General features: G+C 47.3%; 1 protein-coding gene across 1 annotated transcript in view; it reads right to left on the reverse strand.

Annotated features, from left to right (window-relative positions):
* Positions 1 to 15,602, reverse strand: part of CNPY1 (canopy FGF signaling regulator 1) — a 43,106-nt gene that overhangs the window by 19,545 nt on the left and 7,959 nt on the right. The window contains exons 2-3 of the mRNA XM_077304802.1: positions 11,343 to 11,459; positions 6,791 to 6,906 (exon numbers count right to left, since the gene is read on the reverse strand). Coding sequence (XP_077160917.1) covers positions 6,791 to 6,906; positions 11,343 to 11,459 — 233 coding nt within the window. The remainder of the gene's footprint in view (positions 1 to 6,790; positions 6,907 to 11,342; positions 11,460 to 15,602) is intronic.

Raw genomic sequence — 15,602 nt, forward strand, 5'->3', positions numbered from 1 at the left:
AAATAATTTAAACGCGTCTCCCACTGATTCGTAGCAACGACTAAATTTCCCTTAAAAAATAAACACGTTCTTAACTAGATTCTCCCCCCACGCACAGAGGCGAGCACACACACATATTTTCCTCTTTGGGGTAATTTAACCTTGTGGAGAAATAAATACGGCCCATGGATGCTGTGCAGACTGATCAACTAGCACTTAAGAGAGAGAAATAGGATTATCACCCCAGCTGTCAGGGAAGGCGGCCTTTCCCCTCCGCCTTCCCAGGTACCAAAGGTCATGTTGCTATCAGAGCCCTGGGGGACCGGGCACCTTTTCTCCCCAGAATTAAGCCCTCTGCTGAAATAAACATCATCTAATGATTGATTTAAACACTGGAAACAACTTCATTCGTTTATTTCTGTTTCGATTTTTTAAATTCTTCTCTTTCTCCCAAGGACTCGGGGAGGGTGACAATGCCGATAAAGGACATACAGTCTAAAATATACGCAAAAATAAAATGTTAAATTAGTGGAATACAGTCAAAACATTTTAAAATATCGCTAATGTTGCCTTTAATATGGGAAAGGGGAGTCCATTTAACACAGCCCTCTCTGAGGGGTATAGCTCCAGGCGGAGTCAGAGGCAGCTAGATGCCACGGTAGGCCTCAACCGCAGGCCTGGCGGAACCTGTTTTACAGGCCCTGCGGAACTGTCTAAGGTCCCACGGGGCCCTCATCTCCATGAAGCAAGAGTGGACAGAGAAGGGGGAGAATTTCAGGAATCTGTGCAAAAATGCAGCTACTGTGGGTTTTTCTGTAGAATGGGCTTGTTTTACACAACAGTTTGTTTTCCGTGGGAATACCAGATCTCTAACGGCAAGCATGGCCCCAATCTGGTGGAACAAGCTCCCCAACAGAATCAAGGCGCTATCAGAACTCACCTAGTTCCGTAGGGCCTGCAAAACGGAGCTCTCCCACCAGGCTTTTGTGTGAGGCCAGTGACGGGGACCCCCCTACCCCCTTTTCCCCTTTTCCAGGCAACCTTGGCATCCAGTATGGCCCTATGTGCTGCTGTTAACCCCTTCGACGGTTTACGATCACCCATATTTATTTATTTATTTATTTATTTATTTATTTATTTATTTATTTATTTATTTATTTATTTATTTATTTATTTATTTATTTATTTATTTATTTATTTATTTATTTATTTATTTATTTATTTATTTGATATACCGCCTTCCCCGGGGGTTCGGGACGGTTTTCATGAGAAGAAGAAGAAGAAGAAGAAGAAGAAGAAGAAGAAGAAGAAGAAGAAGAAGAAGAAGAAGAAGAAGAAGAGTTGGTTCTTATATGCCGCTTTTCCCTACCTGAAGGAGGCTCAAAGCGGCTTACAGTCGCCTTCCCTTTCCTCTCCCCACAACAGACACCCTGTGGGGTGGGTGAGGCTGAGAGAGCCCTGATATTCCTGCCCGGTCAGAACAGTTTCATCAGTGCTGTGGTGAGCCTAAGGCCACCCAGCTGGCTGCATGTGGGGGAGCGCAGAATCGAACCCGGCATGCCAGATTAGAAGTCCGCACTCCTAACCACTGCACCAAACTGGAACTTATGAACGATACATAAAACAATCCATATGTGGTGCTGTTATGACTGCTTGTATCTTTTCTCATTCATATTGTTCCAAATGTTCTACGGACCTTTCCCATTCCCCTCTGGTTCCATGTACACCACCCGAGATGTCACCGTGAGGGGTGGTAAATAAAAGGCGTGAATCAAGACCTGGGAGCCATCAGCACTTGTGTCAAACACCCACAAACACACGTGGGCTTCTTGCTGCTCCATCAGCAGTTTCAGGACTGCAGCCTTTCCTTTGTGCCTTCCATGCCTGCGGCAGGAAATCCGGGAGCGGCACCTGTGGTAGGGATGCCTATCTACAGGTGGCACCTGAAGACCTCCTGCTATTACTGTTGCTCTCCAGACGACCAAGTTCCCTGGAAAAAAAGTCTGCTTTGGAGGGGGGGGACTTTACGAGGTGCCCTGCCAAGGTCCTTCCCCTTCCCAAATCCCTTTGTCCCCCAAGCTCCGCCCGCAAATCTCCAGGTATTTCTAGCTCATACTGGGCAACCCTGAGGACACTGTTGAATCGAGTTTGGCTCTTTGATTTCAAAGTTATTAATCTACTGAAGAGACACCCAACCGGAAGAATCAGGGTCATTGTCTGGGAACCTTCTGAATCCAGTTTCAGCTATACCTGCATGGAGCAGGGAGTGGGACTAGGTGGCCCAGATGGCCCCTTCCCTCTCTAGGATTCTAGGCGTCTTGTTAAGCAGTGGGATGGGCTGCCTAAGGAGGTGGGGAGTTCCCCCTCACTGGCGGTCTTCAAGCAGCGGCTGGATAGATCCTTATTCTGGATGCTTGAAGCTGATCCTGCATTAAGAAGAGGGCTGGACTCGATGGCCTGTCTGGCCCCTTCCAACTCTATGACAGATTGCAGTTACCAGGTTGTCAGTTCCGGGATGGGAAACCCTAGGAGATTTTGGGGGTGGAGCCTGAGGAGGGAAGGGTTTGTGGCGGAGGGACCGCTGGCAGGGGCTCATGGGAATTGTAGTCCATGGGCATCTGGAGAACCACAGGTTGACTACCCCTGGGCTATAGTGCCTTAGAGTCCACCTTCCGTGGTGGCCATTTTCTCCAGGTGATGTGATCTCTGTTGAGATCGCTGAGATGCCTGCATGAAACAGTAAGGCCTCAATGACCTTTCCAAAAGAGAGAGCTCCCACAATTCTCAAGGGGCCAAGCTTGTAACGAGCTATTACATTAACGAGCAATTAGGAAATATCAAAGGGTATCTGTTATTTGTGTGTGGGGGGGGGACTGGTTTGCCTACTGCAAGAAATGCTGAGTTTCAAAGGAAAACTCTTGGATGGAGGAGCTCAAAATGCCCGGCAGTCTGCCCATCAGCCCCAGATGTTTGTTGTTTTCGGTAAATACCTGGATGCAGATGCGTCTGATCTGCCATGGTTCTGATACGAATGTCTCCTCGGAGGGTTGCATTTGGTGCGTTTGGGATGTTCAGCAACTGCTAACCCTTCACGAAACACCAAATATGCTGCTTGTCAAAAGGCAAGCGGAATTAATCTGAGCTGATTTGGTTTGGTTTGGGAGGCTGTCAGGTGTCTCGGAAAGCGCTTTTATATTATTAACCTGCTTCTGAGGAATCAGCGGCTGGATCCCTTATTCCTTTCACGGGGCCTTCCTGGTTCATGCGACAATAAAATCCGAACAGAATAATAATAGCAACAGCAGTAATAAACAGTAACAATAACGACAATATGGCTAAGCAACAGTCCAATGCCGAGATAAATATATACCAAACAGGCCAACAAAGCACTTTGTGTGGATGTTCTGGACTTCAGGTTTCAGAGGAATTTCTTTCCCATGTGTAAATACTGAAAACTGGGATGGGAACATCAAAGCAAATAGTCCTTTTCACCACTAGTGGGCAGTACTGGCCAATCCATTGGCAACTTGACCTTGAATGTACCCTTTGCCCAGCCCCCGGCACACAATGGGCCTAGAATCTGAAGGATGCCAAGGAGCATTTAGCTCAACTGTCTTCAGCAGGGGAGACGCATCTTCCCACTGGCTCACGCCTGGACCTCAAGGGGTGCTTCTTATTTCCGTTTAGCGAGTTGCATTATACTATAGTGTGCCTTACTCACAAAGATCCAAAGTAAACATCCAATGATGATAAGATAATACTGTTTGGAAAATGCCACCTGGACAGAATGTTACTAGGGATGCCAGCCTCCAGGAGGGAGATGGGAATTGCCCCAGAATTACAGCTCATCTCCAAACAACAGAGATCAGTCCCCCTGGACAAAACAGAGGGTGGGGGTCTAGGGCACTAGGTCTCACTGAGGTCCCTTTCCTTCCCAGGCTCCAAATGGAAACCAGCAACGCGACTCCCTCCCCACACAGCCAAGAGTGTGTTAAAAATTAATTAATTCCCATCTGTTTGGGAAACCCTTCCAGGGCAACTGAGAAACCTTGTTTGAGAAAGTCTGATCTAACTGCTGTATTGAAGATCAACATGGCTACCCTCCTGAAACTATCACAGGCGGTGTATTTAGGGTTGCAGCCTGAAGTGTAGATGATTTCCTTGGGAACTCACTCCTGCTAACCATGCAAGAGTCTATGCTCTGCCCCAGAGTCGGTTGCTAAACTCTTTGCTTTTTGCCCTGCATTCCCATGTATCCCATGCACAATGCATGGCCACTGCATACTCCCCCATGCCTTGGAATACACACCACATTTAAATCTGAAACCTCCAACTGCAAGGGAGAAACCCTTGGAGGAAAAACTAGTCTAGCATATGATTATATCCATTTTGGGGGGCTTTTGGGGGTTCCCCAGTAAACCAATTTCTTTCACTGCTAGGAATCAATGGCTTGGCATTATATTTTGAGTAATTGTTAATTGGGTTTGCCTGGGTCAGTCCTATCTCTGGGACCTGGCCTTCCATTCTCTGTGATACATGGCCTGGCCCAACAAAATAAGAGACTCTTTATCTTTTCAAGCTTTATTAAGCCACTGGATAGATTCTTTTTTTCCTTTGTCACTAATTTGGAATCGTCCATTTTTCGTGTAACAACTGGCCCAACAAAATGACATTTATGTCAGATCTGGCCCCCATAACAAATGAGCTCTGGGGGGGGACATCATCTGGGCATGGAATTGGGGCCAGCGTGGGTGGGCAGGTAGTTGTGAGTGTCCTGCATAGTGCAGGGGGTTGGCCTAGATGACCCAGGAGCTCCATTCCAACTCTATGATTCTATGATCTCTGCCATAAAGTTTCTAAAGTGTTGGACGATGTACTGACATCCATCTGAGGTTCTGCCTGGACATGGTGTTGGCACATATTCTGATGTCATTTTAGCCCCCTGCTGTCTGGCATTCCTAATAGCCCACCTGGACTCATCAGTCAGGTGACTTTTTGCTATATCGGAAGTGCCTCCTATGCAGCATCATTACCTAGGATCTTGCTAGAGACAACTAGATACAACAAGGGCTGACATCTCTCGATCGGGGAACTCCTGGGGATCTGGGTCTTGAGCTGGGGAGAGCAGGGACCTCTGCGAGGCTCAATGCCATAGAGTTAGGGGGTGCCAGCTCTGAGCTGGGAAATACATGGAGAATTTGTGGGTGGAACCAGGAGTGGGCAGGATTTGAGATGGGGAGGACCTTGGTGGAGCATCATGTTATGGAGTCCACCCTCTAAAGCAGGGGTAGTCAACCTGTGGTCCTCCAGATGTTCATGGACTACAATTCCCATGAGCCCCTGCCAGCAAATGCTGGCAGGGGCTCAGGGGAATTGTAGTCAATGAACATCTGGAGGACCACAGGTTGACTACCCCTGCTCTAAAGCAGCCATTTTCTCCAGTTTGAGAGATGGTAATTTATCCCCCCACTTTTCCGACACAATTTCTTCTTTTTTAACCAGTAATTCATTTCATCTTTCTAATATTTTTTTTTACATTACTAACAGGAGACCATTAGCTGATAAATGCATATTTTCTATCAGTTCAATCTGCATTGATTTGCCATCAATGGCAGCCCTATGATTTCATAGTCTCCTGTGTTCTTTATTTGAGTGGTTTAGCTTCATTCCTGTATATAACAATGATTTCCATTTTTTAATTATTTTTCTACAGTGCCTATGTTTATCGTATTGGCTGCTTTCTGTGCTTTTCACTTTATCGTTCTGTGTGTCCATAATTAGACCTCTGAAGAAGACCCATTTTGGGTCGAAAGGCGTTAGATCGAGGGTTCAAAGTGGTATGGTGCATACTATGGTTTTAAAAAAAATGAATAGCTTACAGGTTTTTGTGTGCGTTTCTTAATTTTGTAAGCTGCACACAATAAATGTCTATAGAATTCTATGATTTGCACTGTACAAACATCCAACCCTTCAGTTCCTAACTGTTTTTCAGTTAGTTTTTTGTTTCCTTTCCTAGATTGAACCTGGGACTCTCTGGGCGCAAAACTGAGCTATGCTGGGGTTGGGGGTGGTGGTGCTAGATCCATGGGTTTAGAGACCAGGACACTGGGAATTAATTTCAGCTCTTTATTGTGAGCTACAAGAGCTAAAACTGAATCAGATCTTCTCACTGGTACACACCACTGGTCAGGGATCTGACCATGCATTGGCCAGTCATATAGACAGAACTACAGTCCTGCCTTGGACCTCAAGCTCGGTCCTCAGCAGGTCTACCGACAAAACAGGAGCTCCCACACAATCCAGGCTGGAAGTTCCCTACCAGTTCCAAACCAACATTCCACAAGAGTAGAATGAATTGAATGCGAGCAGAATAAATTATGCAGATTGCACAGCGGCACGATTGGCATGCGAAAGCCGACGACTAACACCTGTGGGAGAAGCTGCCCCAAAGTAACCTGGGAACTGGCCCCCCCAAAGTGAGAGTTCTCCTTGGTCTCCATTTCCCTGTGTCTGAACATCTTGTGGAGTGGCGATGGATTTTGCCTCAACGCAGTTTAGCGATAGAAGACCACTTTGTTGTCAACGTTTGAACCTCCCTCCCCCTCAAAATAAGTAAAAGAATAGGCGGAAAAAATACCTCCATTTCAAGCTCACAGATTACTTGGAGTCCCAGAGGAAAGAGAAGCAATTTAGTGGCGGCTGGCCGTCCCCAGGAAAAGGTTAGGAGATTAAGAGACCAACCGCTGTTTGGATAAGTGGTTGGTAATTGCACACGCCAGCAATTACGTCTTGCCGTGTTTCCCCCTCTTACCTTTTTCTTCCCTCGCGTGCCATCAGGGTTTAGTCGAAACGTCCCTGAATTCACCGTCCTCTTTGGGCCTATTTTCTTGAAATCGTACTCCAGCTCATCCGCCAGGGCCCTGCAAGCTGCAGCAAACGAAACAAAACACAAAACCAGAAAACAAGGCCGAACATTTCACAAAGGGCCAGTGAGGTCCTGGCCAAAATGGCAGGTTCTTACATGGTTTGGCTTCATAGCAACCGGGAGAGTGGGAAGTATCCCAGGCATCCTCCTATACTACGGAGAAAGGGACAGCCATCTGGATGGCACAAGCCACTCTGGTCGCAGGCCTGGAGTTGGAAGGATCTTTCTGAGGGCCTGTCAAGTCCAACCCCGACGGCACCGCCTGCAAAATGAGAGCATCCTTAACAGATGGCAGCCCAGCCTCTACTTGGAGGGCTTCAGAAAACGAGGAAGCACTGTTACCTTTGGACATCCATTTCTATCCCACCTGGAAAAGGGAATGGCTGAACCCACTGGGGAAGAATTCCAGTCTGGGATCATCAATGACCCCAGCTGCTCGGCCTGTCATTGACTCTGGCTATCGGATCAGAGGGAGATAAAGGCCAGCACCAAAGAGGACTCTCTCTCTGCAACAGAACTGAGATCCATCCATTCAGCACAGGATCGGTCTGTTTTGTCAATGCAGCCTGAACGTTTGTTCTCGTCCGGCCTTAAAATCAATTAAGGCGGGAGCAGGCAGTCTAGAAGGGATGATGAAGCTGTGAAATTTGCCATTGAAATCCTCTTTCAACCTTTGCCAAGGAGTTGCACGAAAACTGGGAATGAGTCGGAAAGGTTGAGAGGAGGCCAAAGAGCCGGTAATTGAATAATCCGGCCCAGAGAGGAAACTGAAGGGGATGCAAGAATAGCCTTTGCATCAGCGCTGGCTGGGCCTGGAAAGAAATACTCAGATCACAGGGTTATGCCGCAGAATAGAACAAGCAGGTCTGTCAGCTCTCATCTGGAATGGAAGATAATTACCCAGACGTCTGACTCGCTGCTAGGACCAGAGATGCAGCCCTGTAACCAGCCGTGACACCTTTCTCCATGAGCCTGCCGTCCCTTTGATAAACAAAGCCCTTGTCTTAGGTTTGCCAGAGCAAATGTTTGCAGCACAGACCTTAACCTCAGCTAAAATCGGACACTCGTGGGTCTTCATATAGCTAGATATAATGGAGGTAACCACCCAGTTTCCATTGTCAGATCAAAGAACGGTTGGGCAGCAATTCCTAGTGGGAAAATTAGGTTTGAATAGCCCCTTCCCCCATTCCTTTCACCATTTACATTTTATTTCTAATATCTACATAAAAAAAGGCAGTCTAAAGGAGTGAAGGGTGTCACGTAGTCCTGCTCTTTAACATTTTGAATTGGTCAAGGGTAACATCAAACCTACTGGCCATTTATTTACTATAGAAATCTTCTGGGCTCCATTCAAGTGGGTCACCATATTGGTCCCAACAAAAATAGAGTCCAATAGCACCTTTAAGACCCCAGATGAAGAATTCTGGCCTAAGGTTTGAGAAATCTGGCGTAACCCCCCTCTGCCTCAACGCCAGTGAGTCCCAAGTATCATCTTCATCCTTGAGCATCTTGGCCGCCCCAGGCAATATGGCCCTCCTGCCAGATCATTCTGAAAACCAGGACCAGTCTGCCCCATGGTTCACGTTGCCAGACTTAACTGTCTGGGAGGTTTCAAAAAGCAACACTTTTCGGAATGTAGGATTGGAGTTTGATGGAAAGCCAAGGACCACTGGGGGTTTCCCTCATATTGGGGTGCTTTTGTTTTCTTTGCATAAGAGCCGCTGCCTCCTGAAACAATCTCAGACTACTGCCGGAATAATTTTGCATCCGTAAATCCAATTGCAGCTTTATCACAGGGCAGATGTATCCGATGCGGCTGTGGCTGTTTTGCAATGTATGAATTCTCTCTGCTTTGGTTGTTCCTCCACTTTCGTGTGAAAGTAATAAGATTTCCCATAAGCCAGGACGGTCTTGATTGGTCATTGTATATTAAGACATGAGGGTCGTTTTGGAGAGACTGTAGGACTGATTTTTCTCTTGACTGTTCTGTCCCTTATGCAGGAAATATAACCGTGATCTTTTATGGGAAAGAAGGGCATAATCAACCAGCCAGCCGGTCCTCTTGTAGCCAAGAAGGACTCATTCGTATACAGAGGTGGAGAAAAATGAAACAGTTGACCAGTTCAATGTTATATCCTATTTATTAAACCAGTGTGATAGGGCTCTGAATGTTATTCATTTATTTATTTAGGGATTTATCTACCACCCCTCTCAAAATACTGTCTCGGGGCAGTTGGCATGATTTAAAAATACAATAAAAGCCCACCCCCAATTAATACCAATACAAATGAGCATAAAATTATCCAATTTACAGAACTGCAATTAGTCACTATTGCACCAGGCATTACTGATAGGGATATAATCACACAGGCCCACCAGATTTTGGGGCCAGTGAGTGAAATGCCTCCCCCAGAAGCACAATCTGACCTCCACATAAGAAACAAAAGACACACAATTTGACCTCCACATATTATTAATGGGAGCTTGGTTCTATGTACAAATAGGGTTTTTATCAGCATTTCCTCTCTGCTGGGGAGTCCCGACTTCACTGGGGGTTCTGGAGGGTTCGGTCCCATTTAATGATCCCCAGCAATCTGGGCCGAGGTTCTGAGCAGCCATGAGAGAATTCCTTATCAGCTGTCGGACCTTTTCTAAGACCTCAAAGTTTAGTTGAAATGTGGAAACATTTGCGATTTAGTAAACGAGAAAGGGAATAACAACACAGAAGAACCAGCTGGACGGAAGGTCCTTTCTCAAGGCACCCACTTCCATATCTTCACATCCACTCCGAAAGGTTACATCCCTCTGGTGGACAAAGAGGCAAAAACTGAACCGAAGCAACTCACGACTAACCCCAACTGATATACAAAAGCCCCACAATAGATCTTCCCACCAGGGCACGCGGTTGCTCAGTTTCATTTTGAACTGACTGGATCCTGCAGATGGGATCAAGCTACGCATTGGCCAATTGCAACGCAGGCTTCCGATCCTGCCTTGGCCCTCAAGCTCGGTCCTCAGCATGGATGCAAGACTCCAGATGCAAGACTCCAGAATCAGTAATCTCCTTTCAGGAAGAAAAACAGTGCCATTACACCTTTTCAATGTGCACTTTCCTTAAACGGAGCTTCCTTTGCATCCAAGAAGTTCGATGCAACAGATTCCCCCGTCTCTTTAAATCGATGCGCATCTGTAATTCACACCACTTGCCCCCCCCCTCCCCATTTCCTTCTGCTGCTTTTCAGCCAAGGCACGGCAGTCTGTCTCTCAAAACCTCCGTACTTGCATCACCCAAGCTGCACTTTTTGTCAAGGGAACCAGGGACTCGGGCCGGGCGGAATCTGTCGGCCCGGCATTCATAAGGGAGAATTTATTTCAATATGTTGTCGAAACTACCTTGTGTCAGGTTTATCTGTCTCGGGGGAGATGTACATTTCTTACTGCGCACTGCGCCATCTGTTAAAAGACACAGCCACTTGTCTCTCCGCGAGGGGACCGCAGATGGAGAGTGGCCCCCCCTTGTATACAGAAACTGTCAATAGATGACAAAGCCTGCTTGTCTCCAGCCAGGTGGATTCACCCAGGAGGGAGAGGGGGCTACCCGGGTGCTCCTCCACAGGTCGACTCTGCATGTGAAGGTTGGCGGATGAAACGGGACAGTCAACAAGGAAGGACGAGTGAATCAACCCCTCCTCCACACCAGCCCAATATTCAGGACTGTGCCTCACTGAAGCATCATGTTATTAACCATATACAAACATAACCAGCTCACATTTCTGAACGAGGACTTGCAAAATCCTTAATTAGGCAAGCAAAGCCACTGGCTTGGGTCTGCCAGCCTGGCATAAATCTGCCGTTCAATTTGCATATTTTATTATCGCAGCCACAGATAAGAAGAAGAGGAGGAGGATGAGGAGGAGTTGGTTCTTATTTGCCGCTTTTCTCTACCCGAAGGAGTCTCAAAGTGGCTTACATTCATGTTCCCTTTCCTCTCCCCACTACAGACACCCTGAGAGGTAGGTGAGGCTGAGAGAGCCCTGATATTCCTGCTCAGTCAGAATAGCTTTATCAGTGCTGTGGCTGTTTTGTAATGGTCAGAGCAGTTTTGTCAAAGCTCTTTCAGCCCCACCTACTTCACAGGGTGCCTGTTGTGGGAGAGGAAGGGAAGGTGATTGGAAGCTGCTTTGAGACTCCCTTGGGTAGTAAAAAGTGGGGTACAAAATACCAGCTCTACTTCTCTTTGGCTAAATCTCCCTTTGGGGTCACTGGGATAGGGATCAGCCACATGGGACGGACAGCCACGCCCCTAGATGGCATCCTCTGATTAATACGCAGAGTTGTCAGACTTGAGAGTGTATCCATATTGGGCTGACCTGATGGTCTGACACCATTCAGCGAAGCCACTGAGATGCAAGGGAAAATGTCTCTGTAGATGACTGACCTCCACAGAACAACTCTGGGTCCCGCTGTCCTTTTGCAGAGTCGCCAGACAGAACCACCAGCAGCAGCAGAGGCAGCAGCCGCTCCCACGGAAGCGTGGCCATCCCCGTGTCCTGGTCTGAGGAAACACACAAGGCAACGCTGAACAAATGTGCTCGTATGGCTAGCTTGCTGGAGATCCCATCCTAGCAGCCCCGCAGGGCCAAGAAACCAAGGAAGGTTACAGAAAGATGAACAAACCAAGGAAGGTTACAGAAAGGCCTGATATTACAAGGCCTCAATGAGAGCCTCGCCACAAAATCTAGTCTACAAATCACAAACATGGGCCAAACGGCTGAGCCCAAGTGCGTTTTCATTCACAGCCTTCCTCGGTGGTCGCGCATATATTAGCATACATAAATTGGAAAATGCACAGGCTCCAAGCATATAGTGCACATTATCAAATCATGACTGTAATCAAAAGGGCACAGTAGAAATTGCTAAAAAGGGAGACTGCGGGCTGAAACGCATTTGGTCTAGGCCAGGCTTTCTCGCCAGGGGTTTTGTGAAACCCTGAGATTTCGCGATGACCCTGGAAGGTTTCCGCAATTGGGTGGGAGTTAAATAATTTCTTATATTGTTTAATTAAAAAAAATTAAACAGTATAAGAAATTATTTAACTCCCACCCAATTATTTAACTCCCACCCACTCCCATATCAGGTGATATGACCATATATGGTTATGTTGACCTGTCCCCAGTGGCCAATGGTGTGCCTGGAGGGGGTGGAAAGGGGAGGGGCCTCATAAAAATCCTTCCTGGCCGAGGCACCATCACACGTCATAACAAACGGAGCCCAGGGAGGTTAAGTACTCTCAATTTGACTTAACTGTGTTGGGGTGGTGGCGGCAGGGGTGATGGATGACAGATGCCTCCCCCAGCCCTGCTCCCAGCCCAGAGGACCAGGTTGATGGGGCCTTTTATTTTTACATGCTGCCCTTCCCTGTCAGGCTCAGGGCAGCTTCACAACTGTGTAAAACATCTGACCATCGAATAAATCATTCAATAAACAGATCAACAGTTAAAGCAATCTAATCACTGCCTCCTCTTATTCAATGTGTATTCTGACAGAGGGAGCAGCCCAGATGTTGTAGGTTAGTGGGTCAGATGGGGTAGATGGGTTCTCAGGGAGGGTGGGCAGTAGCTGAGACATTATTTCCTTGGCCTCTGTCTTAAAGACCCCGTGGGACTGTTTTAAATCTCGCAGGGCCCTGATCTCATTAGGTAGAGCATTCCACCAGACTGAGGCCAGGACTAAAAAAGCCCCATCCTTGGTTGAGGCCGGTTTTACCTCTTCTTTGGGGGGGACCCTGAACAAATTCTGGTCCCTCTCTGGGGGATGTAATAGAAGAGGGGGTCCTGTCGGGAAAAGGGTCCCAGAACGTTTAGGGCTTTTAAGGTGAGAGTCAGCATCTTGAACTTGATCCGGTCTCCAATCTGGAGGCAGTGCATCTGGGAGAGTACTGGTGTAATACGTGCTTTCCATCAGGACCCAGTAAGAACCTATGCTGCAACCAGATGGAGTTTCTGGAGCAGTTTCAAGGGCAGCCCTGTGTAGAGTAAGTTACAGTAGTCTAGCCTGGAGGTGACTGTTGCATGGCTAGGTCGGGCCACTACATTCCCAAGGCAAAAAGACATGGCCATGAACTGGACACATGAGGTCAGGGGATTACTGAAAAGACAGCGAGATGGATAATATAAGCTCGCATTGTCAACCCCCTTCCCCCACTCCTCTTCCCTAACTAAGGAAATTTCAGGCTCTGCATCAGACTTCTTTTCTCCCATAAACGTCATTGCTGGAACCAGCTTGTCTGACCCCTTCCACAAACAGAGGAATAGCACAGGAAGTCAATGAGGCATGAACCCACCAATGGTAAAGAAACATTTTGCATGTTGCTCACAGCTAAAGTGCCCAAACAGGCCAGGTGGCTTTCCCTGCAACCAATCAATAGATTCCCCCAACTTGTTAGCAATGTTTCATGTTAATAATCCTCTAGCACCTTCATTCAAACAGGTTTAGTATGGGTCAGATCAGTTCAGAACCCTTTCTTGGCTTTTGAAAAGCCAGTATTCACCCCCTAATTTGACAACAGCCTCATGAGAATAACACATCAGACAAGAATGAAGCTGATCTTCCCTTCTCCTGCTCAGTAATATGCCCAAGGCTGGAACTACAGGCTGATGACAGACACACATCTGCCAATGAAAACAGCAGCTCTGTTTCCCCCCTGTAACAATTAGTGATACAAAATGATTGGGCCAACAGGACCACTTCTCTATCTGTAGTTCGTGGGAGGGCAACTTAATGGGGCAATTCCCTTTCATTAGGCACTTGTTTCACTCCTGGGAAAGGTGGAAGGACAAGTGAAGGGATGGCTGTTTTGGTCAGCATTGGATGGATTTGTTCATATCCAGATACGGACATAATGGTCAGATGGATACATAATAAGAGTCATGGAAAAAGACAGCAATGCTATGGAAAGTGGAAGGCAGCAGGGAAAGAGGAAGACCCAACAGGAGATGGATCGACTCAGTCAAGGGAGCCATGGTCTTCAGGCTGCAGATAGGACATGCTGGAGAGAATTCATTTGTAGGGTTGTTGTAAGTTGGAATAGACTTGATGACCCTTCATGCACACAGATTCCAGTTTCTTTTGTTCAAACATTGCTGGCATTTTAAATATCCCACCATAAATCTCCATGGCTGGGACCGGAAATTCATTTACAAGTGCTTGCCAGAATTGTGGGCTTATGGTGGGCAATCGTTGGGGCATATTCTCTGCCAACCCCTTTCCCTCAACTTGGGCTGAGCTGCCTCCATGCACAGATCAAACAAGAGATACTCAATTTTCAATTTGAACTGGCAGCCGGAGAACTGGATCACGTACCTCATGAAAACATCAATGAGACTTATGGAAAACCCCAATAAGGAATATTTGTGGGCCCTGATCCAAATCCAGTAGTTTCAAGTCTTTCTCATCTGGGGTCCCAAGTCAGTTTGCAATCCTGAATGCCAAAGCTCCAAATTTTGTCTCACAAAGTTGCATTATTTGGGTCATGGCTTCCCTCTATGCACCTGCAAGGACCTCAGGATACAACCTTGACTTCAGCACTACTGATTTGCAGGGCCTCGATGGACAGCTCCCTCAATCTTCCTTGTTTATGAGGAGGCTGCAGCTGGTGTGCTGCTCTCTCTACCTGCAGACAGGGTGGATTCTAATTGTAGATCTGCATATCTCAAGCCCCACCCCTTTCCTCTCTAGAGAAGGGAAGAGCATTCCCTGTAGCCTTCTGGGTCCCAGTGCCTCTAGCTGTTTATTGATCTCCTTTCAAGAGGAAATTTTGCTTCCCTACATTCCCATCCACTTTTCTTACTCTGTTATTATACACCCTGTTGATTTTTCTTCCACATCACAAGTTGAACTGTGACTTCAGCCTCTGTCACAATCAACATTTGTTTGTGTTTGTTTGTGTATAAAATGCTGTCAAGAAATAGCCAACTTAAGGCAACATTGTAGGGCAGGGACTCATGGGAATCGTAGTCCATGGATATTTGGAGAACCACAGTTTGGCCACCCCTGCCACAGGGTTTTCACAGCAAGAGATAAACAGAGATTGGCTGCCATTGGCTGGCTCTGCATTGCAACCTTGGTCTTCCTTGGTGATCTCCTGTCCGAGTACTAACAAGGCAGGCCCTGCTTAGATTCCAAGAGCTGACAAGATTGGCCCACCCTGGATCATCCAAGGCCAGAACAGTTTACAAAACCAGTTTCCCCCACTGATGTCGGGGACCTGCTTGCTAACTGAAAAAACAGGGTGCCCCTTTGAAGAAAACGTCACGCCAGGCCTGGTGAACGATACAACAGGAACAAGCTTTATTTCAGCAACGTGGAGTCCGCTGGTATGGAGTAAGAGCTTCCACCGAACTCCAGGTGGAAGCTCCCTTTTATACAAAACCCACCTCCTTAGGCTGTATTGCCCCACCCAGTACTTGCGGAGGGAACATGCTGATACAATCATGACTCATGCACATATGCGAGGTTTTCCGGGGTTCCTGATGGCCCATTTTCCTGGAACAAAGGGCCATCTCCGGGCCCTTGTCAAAAGGTGGAGGGGGACATTGAGGTTCTTTAGCGGCCATTGCCACCTCAACGATTGGGTGGGGCGCCCAGCTGCCGGCTTGCCTATGATCACCATGCCCTACCTCCGTGATCGCGGGCGCCT

This window comes from Paroedura picta, chromosome 11, assembly GCF_049243985.1.
Source record: "Paroedura picta isolate Pp20150507F chromosome 11, Ppicta_v3.0, whole genome shotgun sequence".
Taxonomy (NCBI): domain Eukaryota; kingdom Metazoa; phylum Chordata; class Lepidosauria; order Squamata; family Gekkonidae; genus Paroedura; species Paroedura picta.